The sequence below is a fragment of the Zingiber officinale genome, chromosome 1B, assembly GCF_018446385.1.
Source record: "Zingiber officinale cultivar Zhangliang chromosome 1B, Zo_v1.1, whole genome shotgun sequence".
In the NCBI taxonomy this organism is placed as follows: Eukaryota; Viridiplantae; Streptophyta; class Magnoliopsida; order Zingiberales; family Zingiberaceae; genus Zingiber; species Zingiber officinale.
Window position 1 is genome coordinate 995,674 of NC_055986.1, and position 15,446 is coordinate 1,011,119.

The window sequence follows — 15,446 nt, forward strand, 5'->3', positions numbered from 1 at the left end:
TCAGTATACACTCCAACAATAGTCAGAGTGCTTTCTATCTATCTGGCATAGAATCAGGTGCATCATGCGAGAACCAAGAACTTTGATGTCAGGTTTCATAAGATCAGAGAGTTGATTGTTTCCGGGAAAATTGAACTTGAGAAGGTTCACACTGCAGATAATGCTGCAAACATGCTAACAAAGCCAGTGACCACAGAGAAATTCAAGCATTATTTGAACTTAATCCACATCTCTAGATGTTAGAGGAAGGAAGCCCAAACCTAAAGATCTAGGTGGAGCTTTATACAGATACTCATGTTCTTCGAAGGGCTGAATATTTGCCAAGGTGGAGATTGCTAACGGGTGACTTATATTTGGATAAAGGCAACAGATTTTTTTGTAATAAAATTCTGTTACGATTTTATATATAACAGAATTTTATTATGATTTTATATAACAGAATTATGTTACGGTTTGTTATAAAAGAATTCTGTTGCAGTTTTTCTATAGCAGAAATCTGTTATGATTTTATCGGACCTGGGGTTCATGTACTATTTATAGAGATCATTATAAATCTATTGTATAACAACAATCACAAGAATCATGTAATGTGATTCTCTTGTGTAGAGATAATTCTGATAAAACTTCGACCATTTTGTGAAGTAGGCACGTCGTCAAACCATGGTAATTCTTCTTTTTCTTTTCTTCTCCTTTCTCGTGTTTGTTTTCCTTTTGTGCGTCTTTATCTTGTTGCTCCGCACCATCTCTTTCTCTCTACCTCTTCTTCCGCTTTAGAGGTTGAGAGGTATTACCCCTTCTTTGCGCAACAGGACTGGAGACTCGTCAGACTGGGAATCTGCGACCGACTTACCATTTGGTAGAATAGGGTGGATCGACTCGTCATCTTGATGAGTTGAAAAAATTTTAATACAATCTAAGATAAGTTGCGGGTCATGGGCTCATCAAAAAATTAAAAAAATATATAATTTTTTTTAAAAAAATTAAGTTACAGATTAAACGGAATAATTATTTTTTGAACTAAATTTTATAATATTCTTGATATCAGTTGTCATATCATAAATTTATGAAACTTATAGCTCATTGAATTTTTTTTTTTTTTTTTAATCCACAGATCAATTCAAATTTGTCATGAGTTGATTCATACTGGTCACGGCCTAAGTAAATTGATTCATCTTAAAAATTTTAACTTAATCTCTAAACATAAATTAATAAAATTTTAACTCAATCTATTTAAATAATTATTTGATAAGTAACTCAATTCAACCGAATCTAAATTATAAATTATACTGTATAGTGCCAACTACCATGATAGTTGGATTCATTTGTCCAAATACAAATAGTCATTGCGGTCACAATCGCTCATACAAGTCAAAAAGTGTCTACAGTTGAATCTCCTTGGAGTTCAAAACCACAACCCAAATAAACACATTTATTTATTTTTAAAAATAAAAAATAAAAAGTAGATATCAAACTTCAAAAGGCTTCTAGTTCTCCGCCTCAAGCACCCTGTTTCCGTTCCTTTCTCGTCCTTTCCAGCAGAAATCGCAAGCATGGATACAGTCGGGGTCGCGATGATGGTCGGAGAATGGTTTGCGGGCTACATCATCGATAAGTTGGTCAGCTTCGTCGCGTCCCATGTTTCCGACCACTGGGATCTGCTCACTGACGTGGAGGAGAAGCTCAAAGAGATACAAGATCGACTTCCTCGCATCCAAGCAGTGATCCATGCAGCGGAGGGCAGGCCGATCAGGGATCCAGCCCTGGTCAACTGGCTGCGGCAAATCAAAGAGGCGGCCTACGAAGCGGACGACCTACTGGACGAGATAGAGTACAGACGACTGGAGCCTGGAGGATCAGGTACAGGACAAGGGGAAGGTCAGTGCTTTAGCCGAATCGGCTCTTAGATTTGTCAAGAACCTATTTGTTTCCGATGATGAACTCAAGAGGTTGAAGGATCTGCTGGGGGATGTGGATAAAATTTACTCTGAAATCGACCGCAAAAAAGTTGAGCTGGATGAGGACAATGCAAAGCACGCCGCATCAATAAGGGAGACGAGCTCCTTCACCCAGGAAGTGGTGTTTGGGAGAGATAAAGAGAGGGAAAAGATACTTGAGATGTTGTTGAGTTCAGGAAATGATGCTGATTTCCGCAACAAGGGAGCAGGCAGCAGCAGCCATGCGAGTCTTGGTGTGCTTCCAATTGTTGGCATTGGGGGAGTTGGGAAGACAACCCTAGCACAGATTATTTACAATGACCCAAGGGTTGCTGACCATTTTGAGCTCAGAAAATGGGTTTATGTATCTAATGATTTCAATGTGAAAAGGATTGCAAGAGACTTGGAAGGGGAAATGGCTTCTGATTCTCGCCCTGATCATATTAGTTTAGATACACAGCTAAGTAATCTCAGTCGTGCTACTACAGCTAAAAGATTTCTGTTTGTACTTGATGATGTATGGGATGAAGCTGGAAGAAAGTGGATGGAGCTTAGAAGTGCCTTGACCTATGGGAACAGAGGAAGCACTGTTCTGATAACAACACAAAGTCCATTAGTTGCTCAAGTTATGGGAACGATGGACCAAATAGAGTTAAAACTTTTAGAGGAAAGTGATTATTGGAGGCTCTTTGAACATTGCTCATTCGGTTCAAGAGTCATTGATTCATATCTAAGAAGAAAGTTGCAATTAATTGGTTAACAAATAGCAAAAAAGCTACATGGTTTACCATTAGCAGGAAAGGTGGTAGGAAGCTTGTTACATGCACGGTTGGAAGAACAGTATTGGAAAATGATCCAAGAAAGTGAATGGTGGGAAAATGATTTTGTCTTGGAAAATATCCTTCCATCTCTAGGGCTGAGTTACCAACACCTCAGCTCAAATGTAAAACAGTGCTTTGCTTTCACTGCCATGTTCCCAAAGGGCCACATATTTGATAAAGAACAGTTAGTTCAGATGTGGATAGCTCAAGGTTTTGTCAGGCCAGGAACTCAGCGTGGAAGGATGACCATGGAGGATATTGGGAATCAGATTTTTGATGAGCTAACTTGCAGATACTTCTTCCTACGTACTATAAATGAAAGATATATGATCCATGATCTGATAAGAGAGTTGGCAGTGTATATTTCAAGGGATGAGTGTTTTGTGATTGATGATGAATTTTCCAAAATTCCACCAACTGCTCGTCACTTGACAGTAATAAGAACAGCTAAACTTGACACACTGGCAGAATTATCAAAGCTTCATAAAGTGCGAACACTTGTATTCTATCGTGATTATCATCCTGAAGATTTTTTCTCCTTGGGAGAAAATAGTTCTAGAAAATTTTATGAATCACTAGAAGGAATCTTGAAAAATCTAAAGAAATTAAGAATATTGGATTTATCGTACATGCGCATAGACATAAAGACGCTACCAAGTGCTACCTGTGATCTTTCACATCTCCGATATTTGGACATTTCTAGCACTAAGATTCGGCGGCTTCCTGAATCATTCTCTAAGATTTACCATTTGCAAGTGTTGATATTAAAGCGGTGTTGGATTAAAAAACTACCAGCAGGAATGAATAGGCTTATCAAAATGCGACATTTACATGCTGATGCAGACACAATTTCTCTAGTAGATGGGATTGGGAGATTGACTGACCTTCAAGAACTAGTTGAATTCCGTATTACCAGGAAGAGGGGGCACCAGATTGGAGAGCTCAAGGAATTACGAAATATTCGAAGGCGATTAGACATACATAATCTTGAGTGTGTTGAATCTCAGGAGGAGGCCTTGGAGGCAAAACTAAAGGACAAAGAACACCTTGATCATCTTAAGCTCTACTTCAAAGAAGCTACAAGGAGCCAGGGAGACATCGAGAAGGATATATTAGAAGGCCTTGAACCTCATTGTAATCTAAAGAGACTTTTGATTCAGAACTATGGAGGTTTGAATTCCCCGTGTTGGTTGGAGAAGAATTATCTTACAAATTTGGAATCAATTCATCTTAATTGCTGTGCCAGGTGGGAAGATCTTCCACCATTGGGTCATCTCCCATTTCTGATGGACATATTTATTTTAAACCTTCCGGTAAGAAGAATTGGTGCCAAATTTTATGGGGATGCTGATCAGATCTTCCCTTCACTGCAAGAACTACAGTTTCATACCTTGAATGAATTGGAGGAGTGGTCTGAATCGGACAGTAGGCCAATTTTTCCTTGTCTTAGGAAAATGAGAATAGAAAATTGCCTTAAGCTAAGAAGAATCCATGTTCTCCCTTTGACAATGAAACAGCTTGATATTAAGAATTCTGGTTATATTGGCAATGCCCTATCTGAGTATCTGCTAACTTTAACCTCTCTAACATTTTTGGAGTTGAATAAGTGTTCACAAAGAGCATCCGTGTCTCTATATAACCTTAGAGTTCTTGAAAACCTACGACTGATTGAATGCCAGGAGTTGACCTTAATTGGTGGATTACAGTCTCTTACAAATCTGAAAAACATACTTATTGAGAAATGCCCAAAGTTAATTGAACCTGCACAGATGCCAATGCAACCATATGTTGAACAGGAATTGAGATTTCTGTGCACCGTTTGGATTGATGAATATGTTCTCAAACATGTTTGGGCAATACTAGGAAGGACCCCATGTATTCAGGTGCTCAGAATCCATCATTGTTATGTTCTTTCTCATTTCTACCCTGACCAAGAGGAGTGGTTTCAGCAACTGACTGCCCTAAATCTCCTTGAGTTCCATATGTGTCCAAAACTGAGAAAGCTTCCTTCTTCCTTAGGAAATGCCGCCTCCATCAAGATTTTCAAAATTGTCGATTGCCCAAATATTGAGTCACTGCCACATAATGGTCTACCGTTCTTGGTTCAAAATCTGGAAATGCATCGCTGCATTAAATTGAAAGATCGGTGCAGGAAGGATGATGGGACAGACTGGCCACTTATTTCAAATATCCCCAACATTAATATTGATGGTGAATTAATACAGAGATCGGAGTTGGTTTAGGTATGCTTTTTCATTATGCATTCTTTGAAATTCGAATTCTTAGGTACTTATTTTTATTTTATTACATAGTTTATTATACCCATTTAACTGTTGTAACAATATAATTAATAAAGTTAGTTTAAAGTTAATCACATAAAGTAAAAAAAAATAATAACATTGTAATTAAGTTTTGTTATGGAGAAATAATAAATGGTTCAGGGATTTATCATAAAACATAATATATATATAATAATATATATATATATATATATAAAAGCATAGTAATACTGTAATATGACTGCACCTTGAAGCAAATTACATTAGATAAATATATGAAAATGGTAAATAGCATAATTAACATTGCAAATTTACCTTCATGCATAATTATCATCAATGATCATTACAAGGAAAAGTTGGGTAAACATTTTAAATTACCAGCCAAAATGAATTTAGCTGGTAAATAATTATACGAGCCAAAATTTATTTTGGCAAGCAATTTTAATTATTACGGGTCAAAGTTAAATTTGGCCGTAATGTGTATTTTTTTTACTGTCCAAAGTTTGATTTGGCTGTAATATTTAAGTTTTTACCGACTAAAGTTAAATTTGGTTGGTAATATTTAATTTTTTACTAACCAAATATATTTGACGAGTAATGTGTAATTTTCTATGAGTCAAAATTAAATTTGCCTAATAATATTTAATTTTTTACCGACCATAGTTATATTTGGTCAGTAATTTACTGATCAAATCTATTTGGCCGATAATAAGTAATTTTCTACTAGCCAAAATTAGAGTTAGCTAGTAATTTTCTACTGGCCAAAATAAATAATTCTATTGACTAAAGTTAGATTGGTCGGTAATATTTAATTTTTTACTAACCAAATTTAGTTGGTCGTGTAAATTTCTACCAGTCAAAATTAGACTGATAATATTTAATTTTTATACTAATCAAAGTTAGATCTATCAGTTATTTTAATTTTTTACTAGCCAAAGTTACATTTGTCAAGTAAATTATAACTTTGTTATGACTAAAGTTATATTTGACTAGTAGTTTTTAATTAGAGGTATAATTTAACCGACTTAAGTTGAACCATAAGAGATTCGAGCCTAGTTTGATTGGTTTTTCCCTGGCCCAAGAATTTGTTCGCATTTAAAATATCAATCTAAAAATTCATTTAAAAATATAGCGAATAATTGATTGCTAAAAATATTTAAAATATCATCCAATTTTTTTTAGTGGTTTCTTTTTAATATTTGAATAATATTTATATTAATATTAGCTAGTAAAAAAAATTAAAAATATCAAGTAGAATTTATTTTGATATATTTTTAGAAAATTTTTACTATTTAAATTTTTATTTTTTACAATTTTATGATAAATTTTAATAAGATTATGGATAAAAATTTAATAAATAATTATTATTATCAACAATAATCAATTTTTAAGTCCAACAATAATTATGTTATTATAAAACTGTTTTCTTTCATTTTTTATTCTTTTTTATGTTAACATATTTTATCTTTGTTTACAATCCCTTTCAAAAACCCTTCATCTTCCTCATCAAAATACCTTCTCAACGAAAACCCTTCATATTGTTCATAAAAAAACCTGAGTTTTTATTTCCGCTGCTACTCTCCTTCCTCTTCCCTTCCTCGCGCGCGTCCGGACGTTGTTGCCTCAATAGCCGCCCAACCTCCGTCGCCACACCTCCATCTACACCAGCTACTGACGATGACGCCACATTCTTCTCACAGTACTACACCTCATCACACTCTGTTTTTTTCTCACAATGTTAGTTGGTGATCCCAGCACCTGGCTAATAATCTTATTGTATCAAATTTCATATTGCTAGTCAATTTGACTTGACATCCACCTCTCCTACAAGTAGACGTCTTTCACCTTTCAGTCTTATTATTTGCCCCTTGAAAAAGTATACACAGATTTACTTCATCCCTTTTGTCATTTAAGCGACAACTTAGTTTCCAGATTATTCTAAAAAAGTTAGGCGATCTTTCCTCCGGTAACACCAAGGTGACAATTTTTTTCTAAATTTTGAATATGGCTCAACTCCGCCCATGATGACCGGTCATGGCCGGTCCCAAGCCCGGATAAAGGAGGAGGGTTGCGTTAGGTTGCCAACCAGCGTTAAACTATGACAAATATTCAATGAATGAATCCATTAAACTATTGTGCTAATGCTAGGTTGTTCCCCGGAAGGAACGCGTTGCAGGGTCCGACTGTAACGTCTCGGCAAGGATCGCTACATCTCCAGAACTCTGGTGTAGTGATAAATATGCAAGAGTTCACGTTACAGGGTCCGACTGTAATGTCTCAACAAGGGTCGTTACATCTCCATGAGAACTTGGGTGTAGTGTTAAATAGACAAGAGTTCTCACACCATAGGTTAGATAAGAACAAATATGATAGGAAAACTAATAATCTAAGATTTGGAACATGGAATATAGGAACTCTCACGGGTAAATCAATGGAGGTAGTAGATATGATGATTAGGAGAAAAATTAGTATTTTGTGTGTACAAGAGACAAAATGGACAGATGAGAAGGCAAAGATGATAGAAAACTCGGGTTTTAAGTTATGGTACACTGGAAAGAGTAAAGTAAGAAATGGAGTGGGTATCATTGTAGATAGTTTGTTAAAGGATGAAATTGTAGGAGTAGTTAGAAAAGGGGATAGAATTATAGCCCTTAAGATAATAGTGGCGAAAGAAACTATGAACATAATTAGTGTATGTAAGGTTTTGGGAGGACTTAGATGAAGTAGGATTAGATGAAGCTACCAAATCAAGGTTTTGAGAGGACTTAGATGAAATATTACAAAATATTCCACCAAATGAAATGATTTTAATAGGAGGTGATCTAAATGAGCATGTCGGAGTGAAAACTGAGGAATATGAGAGAGTACATGGCAGTTATGGGTTTGGAACGGGAAATGAGGAAGGGAAAATTATTTAGATTTTGCGATAGCATATGACCTTATATTAGCTAATACGTTTTTTAAGAAAAGAGAAGAACACTTAGTCACATTTAAAAGTGGGAATAATAAATCGTAAATTAATAAGTATTTATCTTTGTTTTATTAAATAGTTTATTATACCCATTTAGCTACTGTACCAATGGAATTAATAAAGTTAGCTTAGAGTTAATCACATAAAGTAAATAAATAACTTATTGCAATTAAGTTTTCAAACCATGAAATAATAAATGTTCAGTGATTTATCATAAAACATAATATATATAAGCGTAATAAATTAATAATAAGTAATACTGTAATATGACTACACCTTCAAGCAAATTACATTAGATAAATTATATGAAAAATGGAAATAGCATAATTGGCATTGCAAATTTACCTTCATTCATAATTATCATCGATGATTAATATTTTAAAAACAATAGAACACAGTTTTTTTTGGGGGGAAAAGTTTACTAATACTCGAGTAGGACTCATAGAAATTTGATAAAAAATATTGTTGCAATTAGATGATGAAAATATTTAATCACAAACAATAGTTACATTGTAGATAAACAATTGAAAGACACTTGTAGCTAATAATGTAAAAATCTCATGTATTTATATATCAAATCAGTTGGCCTATAATAACAAACATTCTTATAACCTGGACTAAAAGGGTAGTCTGATGTATGAAGTTTCTTGTCAATGTGGGATCCTAAGAAGAGTTTATTATATGTAGTCTTATTTTATTTTGTAAAAGGTTGTTTCCGAGAGCATACGAGTATATATTGCTAAAAGAAGATATTTACAAATACTTTTTAAATCCTATACATTTAATTGAGGACTTGAGGTATGGTCTAAGGAAGGCTACTGCATAGCCCCTAGGACAATAGTGCAACGGTTAAGCCCTCCAAGGGTTCTAAGATTCGAGTCTCAGCTGTGGTACATTATCGGGGATTTTTCCTACCAGTGAGAAGTGGACCTAAGAATGTTGGCCATCCTAGTGGCCAGTGGAAAAATTTCTTGGGGCCTGGCCGATCACCCAAGGGCTAGTTAGTGAGACTAACTAGGTTTATCATAAGAAACAGTATTGCCTATGAAGAAGAATTGGGAGAGTAGATAGAAAATTGTGAGATTGAGAGAGAGCATGGCTTTAGAGAAGTTGTAAGGGATAGGATTTAATATATCTAGAGATCATGTATAAAGATCACTCGATGTAAGGAAAAAGGTGACACAACCCCACTGTCACAGCCATGCCTGCCATCCCTCTCTCTCTTTCCTTTTTTCCTTCTTCTCTTCTCTAATTTTGACGTCGGCCAGGATAGCGATTATCTGCGGGCTGATTAGAAAAGGAAAATTGAATAGAAAATAAGAAAAGGAACCTTCAAGAAGAAAATTTTTTTATTAAAATTTAAGGAGTTAATCTCTCAACATCTAAACATGATTATTATATAGGCCACAACCTAAGACTCAAATAAGGAAAGAAATTATAATAATTACAATTAACATATCTTAATTCGTAAAGAAAGAAAATAGATTTTTAACCGAAAAAGAAAGTAATTAACTTAACGATCTTAACTCAAATCAAGACGACAAATCCTCTCTAAAAAATACCAGAAATATAAAAATTACTCTAAATACTCAAAAAAAAATAAAAATGACCAAAAATGGCAAAAAGACCCTAAAAAGGGTTTAAACATCAGAATTTAGGGTTGAAAATTGACAGTTACGGTTACACCAATAACAAATGTAGGTTTTCAAATTCTTCACGTGTGACGACAGACATAGCCTGATTCCGAGTCCTGAGTCAAAAGTTGCAAGAGTTTGCTACATTGAAATCATTATCGTTTGCTAGCTCTTTTTTATAATTAGCCACAATCTCAGATTACTTAGATACTATGTGCAGAAACTAAAGCTTGATGTCCATATATTTGTTGGAATTGGAACGTAGCAAAAGACATATACTAAATCATGGATCTCTTTATGGTACATATTTTTTTGTTTACAAAATAACATAAAACATAACTCGAGTCCTCGATAGGCGTGAATGATATCACAGATAGATAAGAGCCCTCACGTGTGACTCCTCTAGTGGTATCTATGTGCACTAGATCACGAACTTGGCATGATCCATTAGGTATTAGCCTCTTGGATCGACAAAGCCTTGGAAGCACTACTGATCTCTTCCGGTGGAAGAAAACGAAGAAGAAGTCGACAATAGAGAAATGGAGAGAAGTGCCCCTCTTGAATCTTTCCAAGGATGACTACTTATAGCCTCCAAGGAATACGAAGAGTTAATGTCTTCATTAATTCTTCATTTATGATCTTCATTAATTATAAGAGTTATGACCTCCATAAATTCTTCATTTATGACCTTCATTATGATGACTCTTCGAATTCTCCATTAATCATCATTATGATGACTATTCGAATTCTCTAATAATCATCATGATTATGACTATTCGAATACTCTCTTCTTTGGCTCAAATAAATCCATATCTGATCTTAATCTCGACTAACTTATGATATTTTAGAATTAATTAATAATCCAATTAATTCTTATTCTGAAATTATAAATAATGTTCATGTTTACGTGCTATGCGTGCGATCCTCTATGTTTTATACACGATGACAATGTAAATCCATACACAGACTAGGATAACCGTCTAGCAACAATTTTTAGCCATCCAACGTGATAAAATTAGTTATAAACTATAAACCACCATGAATCGATTACTGTATAATTCAATCTCTTCATCTAAGCCTACATCCCAATTAATTCGGTACATTATGCATCATTATCAAATTAATTGTTTTATTTGATTTCCAAGATATAATAGACTCCTCTTGAATGATAAATCATTTCTCCCATAGTCATAGATTTCGAGTCACTAATATCTTTATCAAGTAATCAAGATGTTAACTCCTAATCCAAGAGAGCGATGAATCCTCTATTGACTTAACACTATTCTCTCTACGCTTTGCTATATACCCAACTACCGTATTAATCATAATCCGATTAAAGACTATTTTTAATGGTGTCAAAATACATAACTCTGTGCATAGAATAAATAAAGGTCTCAAGTCAAAAGATCAGTTACACTCGTTCATAAAAAGAAAGATCAATGATGTGTAATATGTGGTCTCCTCTTAATCTGGTCGTGTCCAGTGTACCTCTAAGCTCAAGGCACCCAAGTATAATTTGGATATCCATCTCTCGGTCTATCTCGACCTAATCATATTCAACGTTGATCTAAATATTCATGCCCCCTCTAGATATCTATCTGATCAAAGACTGTTTTATTAATATACTCATTAATTTATGGAATTTTATCATTAATCATATATATGTAAAAAAAATAATGATAAATACTTATTTTTATGAAATAATTATTCACAAATTCATAAATAGCGTCTTGAAACATTTGGCACGCACTAATAATATTAACAAACGGTTAAGACGGTCCAAAGGAAATGCTAAGATCATGCGTGAACATGTGTAGATCATTACAGAAATTCATTTTCGCCGACAGCATTCTCATAGTAATGTTAGCAAATCATTAATTTGCAAAACGCTTCAATAATATTTTTAATTTACTGTACAGAATGGATTCAAATAGGAAGCAAAATTCATAGCATGAAGGAAGGCCTCAGTAAAGTTGGGGGTTGCTTGCTGAAGGTGAAACTACTCAGATCAGGACCAATCAATCTGAGCTGAGTTTTAAAGGTTGCGTTTAGACCTATTAAATTTGACGAAGGCTAAAGGTATACAAGGGCAACCAAAGCAAACATGCGCAGGTGTAATTAATTATAATGTAAGTAAAGATACACTTACTTTGCATTTGCTATTAACTTTGTTTAATATTGGGGATGCATAACTCCTGTCCTGCAAGAATACTCTGTAAAGCATGGAGTATTATATGTTTTCTGGAGTTGCCATATCACAAGACTAGCACGACAGATTTGGCCCAACTCAACAATGAGATCAATGGCATGAGATGTGAGAAGCTGAGTGGAATGGAAACAGGGGATTTGCCTTTTCCCTCACCTCAGTCATCTGAGAAGCTGAGTGGCAGCCATTATTAAAATGGGAACTCGGAGGACTGTCGGCTATGCAGATTTTTTATATATATATACAAATTTGTGTGTTTTTTTAAATAGTTCTCGTATGGTGTTAATGCCAATAAATTTTAATATATACACTGATATGATATCCCAGCACCATGATCGTTTACTTATTCTGGCTGTATCAGTAAGCGCGAAGACTTGAATAGGTCAACATGTTTAGTTTGTCTACGGAAATTTCCAAGAAAAGAATCTTCAAATTAATGCCACGACTTCTGCTCAGTCTTTGGTGGAACTAATATTTATCCCTCATCACTTGCGATCAAAGAATACAAGTGCCATCGTCGATCACTTGTTCCGTGGAACCAGGCAATGGCAACAGAGAAAAGAGGGCGGCCATCCACTTGCGGCTTCTCCATGCTACCGGAGGAGTGCGTCAGCTATCTGCTCTCCTTCACTTCGCCTCGTGACGTCTGCAGGTCGTCGCTGGTCTCCAAGTCTTTCCTCGCTGCGGCACAAACTGATGTCTTGTGGGAGTCCTTCCTGCCTTCGGACGTGGCTGAGATACTATCGCGCGCCACACATCCGGTGGATTACTCCTCTAGGAAGGAGCTGTACTTCTGCCTCTGCCATCCCCTCCTCGTCGACGAAGGCAGACTGGTAGGTAGATTCATGTCATGTGCACGATAAATGAGAATTTGATTGCACAAGTAATGCTGCAGTTGACTTTACAGAGCTTCCAATTGGAAAGGTCAACAGGGAAGAAGACTTACATGCTATCTCCGGAAACCATGGGTATAACCTGGATGGATACTCCTCAGTATTGGAGATGGATTTCTCTTCCACACTCTAGGTAAATCCTAGTGTTTTAAAAAAATGTTTTGCCTTCTATTTCAACTATTTTTAAGGAAAAACATTGTCGCTCTTTTACCCTCTTTTCAAAATGCTCTCATACTTTTAAAATCGTTTAAATATCTCATTTTCTTTTCAAACTATTCTTCTTTCAGCCAGTAACCATTAATAGCATTAGTTTACTTGAAAAATTGACATGGTGCATACCTGACATACCCACCAAATCATTATCATTCCTTTCATTATGAGAATTATAAAGATTTTCACGAGTTTCTTCTTTTCAATTGTTCAACAAGTATGAATTTTCAACACTCATGATATGCCCGTTTGCCCTGCTCACCACCTCTACAGATAGATAGATAGATAGATAGATAGATATATAGTTGATTGTTTAATATGATATTTGATTAACTACAAGTTTATTCAGGTTTAGTAGGCAGGCAGAGCTTTTATCTGTTTGCTGGCTTCATATAACCGGCTCAATAGACAGTCGATTGCTCTCCCAAAAGACAATGTATACAGCATACATGATCTACAAGTTAAATCCCGATTCATATGGTCTTGATTCCAACTCCCAAAAGGCCTCCATCAAATTAGGAGCTCATTCACAAGAAAACCGTGTCTCTTTGGAACCAGATGATGAAGAGGATGATGAGGAAGAAGAAGAAAAGCAAATACAGCTGAGAGGGGATGGATGGTTGGAAATGGAGCTAGGCGAGATTTATAACGATCAAGGCGATGAAGGAGAGATTGCAATCATATTTAGTGACGTTGAAGAACTCCATTGGAAGAAAGGCCTTGTTTTCGCTGGATTTGAGATTAGGCCGACCAAAAGAAAGGTGGATGTTGAATTGTTAGGTTAATTTGTTTGTAAACTCAATTAAATGTAGTTTTCATGGTGATGTGCTTATACATTGATATGTGACACTATTTGATTGTGTATTGTTATAATAGTTGGCTTTAGATGTTTCATCAAATGCTTCTTATTTCTTGCTTTTACGGACTAGAAAGTTCCTTGAAAGACATCTATAATAACCTTTGTTTTCCAAAATTAAACATAGCTTGAATCATGTTTCGAATCTGATTTAACGAAATCAAATTCTTTCTCATTTGTAGAATTAAAAATAACAGGTCTACTTGAAATGTGTTATTCTTCTCTACGCAAATTGAGTCTAAATGACTCAACAACTGAGACACTCACCTTTCGGTCATCTCTTACAAGTTGTTTACCACACCTGCATCGAATGTGATGCGGTGGTAAGGAGAGGTCCCACCCTACGGAGAATAGTTACCACAATAAAGGTCAAAGTTAAGTGGTCAACGTTCAAATATCATCGGTCGGTCGGATGAGCATACCCTGACCAAGAGGAGAAGGTTCCGGTCTGAACCCGCTTTTGACATGGGGAGGTATCAAATGACCAACGCTCAATGGAGAATTGGACGTCGGACGGAGGAGGAGACGATATGCAGAAGCCGGGCCGAGCAGCTACACCGCTCGGCTAGGCAGCAGGACTTGACATTGGTAGAGCGGAACTTCGACCGAGCGAACGTGACACAAGCACAGGGAGTTCTGACCGAGCGGACGTAACACAAGCACAGTGAAATTCCGGCCAAGCAGACGTAAGGCATGCAACGAAGTCCCGGCCGAGCGGGTGGTACATAGGAACAACAAAGTCTCGGCTGAACGGTTATTCCGCTCAACCTAGCAACAAACCCCCTTAGTTATCCATCGAAATTCTTTTAGGAGTTAGTGCCGCTGACACTAGGCATAGTCAACCAGAAGATCGTACGACGGAAGCTTCCACTGTCACATTAGATATATGCTCGGCCTGTTAAGGTATTGTGTCAAAGACACTTTACTGACAAGTCTTTTCAAGAGAAATTTAGGAAAGTGTGCTCGCCTTGGGGAGCGTACACGCACGCTACAGAAGCTCTATATAAAGGGGGATCAAGTATCGACGGAGGTACGCAATAGACACTATTCGTGCTACACTGTTCATTCTTATTGTTGCTCCGCCTTCTACTTCATCGTCGGTGACTGACTTGAGCATCGAAGGTCCAACGCCGGGACCCCTTCCCTAGTTCGGCACTGACATCATCTGTGTTGTAAGTTGGAGTGGAGTCTACAATGGGAGCATCACATCCCTAACTTTCCATTTCTTCAACTTTCAGACAAGGATCAGAATGTATCATTAATTTATAACTTAAATTTGACAATTTTAATTATTTTTTCTATGGTAAAACATATATTTTACAAATAATTATGGTTATTACTCTTATAAATTTAATTTGACCATGCTGAACAATTTAATATTGAACGGGCAAATGCGTCCAATTTGGGCATTTGCTCGTCTCTGCTGAAAGGAAGAAGAAAACAGATCGAATGAAAAAAAAAAATAAAGAAAATGAATTTGGAAAAAGCTAAGAAAAATAGCAAAGAGGTTAAACAATGTGTCGGGAGAGCCTGTGAAAAAAAGTTCAGAACCGGTAAATTAAAAACATTAAAAACTTCGTCACGTCCCATGTTTCCGACCATGTGGATCTGCTCACTGACGTGGAGGAGAAGCTAAGGAGAT

General features: G+C 36.0%; 3 protein-coding genes across 4 annotated transcripts; all 3 read left to right on the forward strand.

Annotated features, from left to right (window-relative positions):
- Positions 1-1,550: 1,550 nt before the first annotated feature.
- LOC121992733 (putative disease resistance protein RGA1) lies at positions 1,551-2,694 on the forward strand. Its single transcript, XM_042547287.1, has 2 exons — positions 1,551-1,828; positions 1,905-2,694. Exons 1-2 carry the CDS (start codon positions 1,551-1,553, stop codon positions 2,692-2,694), a joined length of 1,068 nt encoding a protein of 355 aa, XP_042403221.1.
- Positions 2,695-2,784: 90 nt separating this feature from the next.
- Positions 2,785-11,694, forward strand: LOC122046019 (putative disease resistance RPP13-like protein 1). Its single transcript, XM_042606505.1, has 2 exons — positions 2,785-4,998; positions 11,559-11,694. The coding sequence occupies exon 1, from the start codon at positions 2,785-2,787 to the stop codon at positions 4,996-4,998; it is 2,214 nt and encodes a 737-aa protein (XP_042462439.1). The 3' UTR covers positions 11,559-11,694.
- Positions 11,695-12,360: 666 nt separating this feature from the next.
- Positions 12,361-13,969, forward strand: LOC122046030 (F-box protein At2g02240-like). Of its 2 annotated transcripts, none has more exons than XM_042606516.1 (3): positions 12,361-12,678; positions 12,741-12,871; positions 13,298-13,969. In XM_042606516.1, exons 1-3 carry the CDS (start codon positions 12,391-12,393, stop codon positions 13,731-13,733), a joined length of 855 nt encoding a protein of 284 aa, XP_042462450.1. In that variant the 5' UTR covers positions 12,361-12,390; the 3' UTR covers positions 13,734-13,969. The 2 variants fall into 2 exon arrangements, with proteins under 2 accessions (XP_042462450.1, XP_042462458.1); XM_042606524.1 differs by having other exon boundaries at positions 12,753-12,871.
- The last annotated feature ends 1,477 nt before the right edge of the window (positions 13,970-15,446 follow it).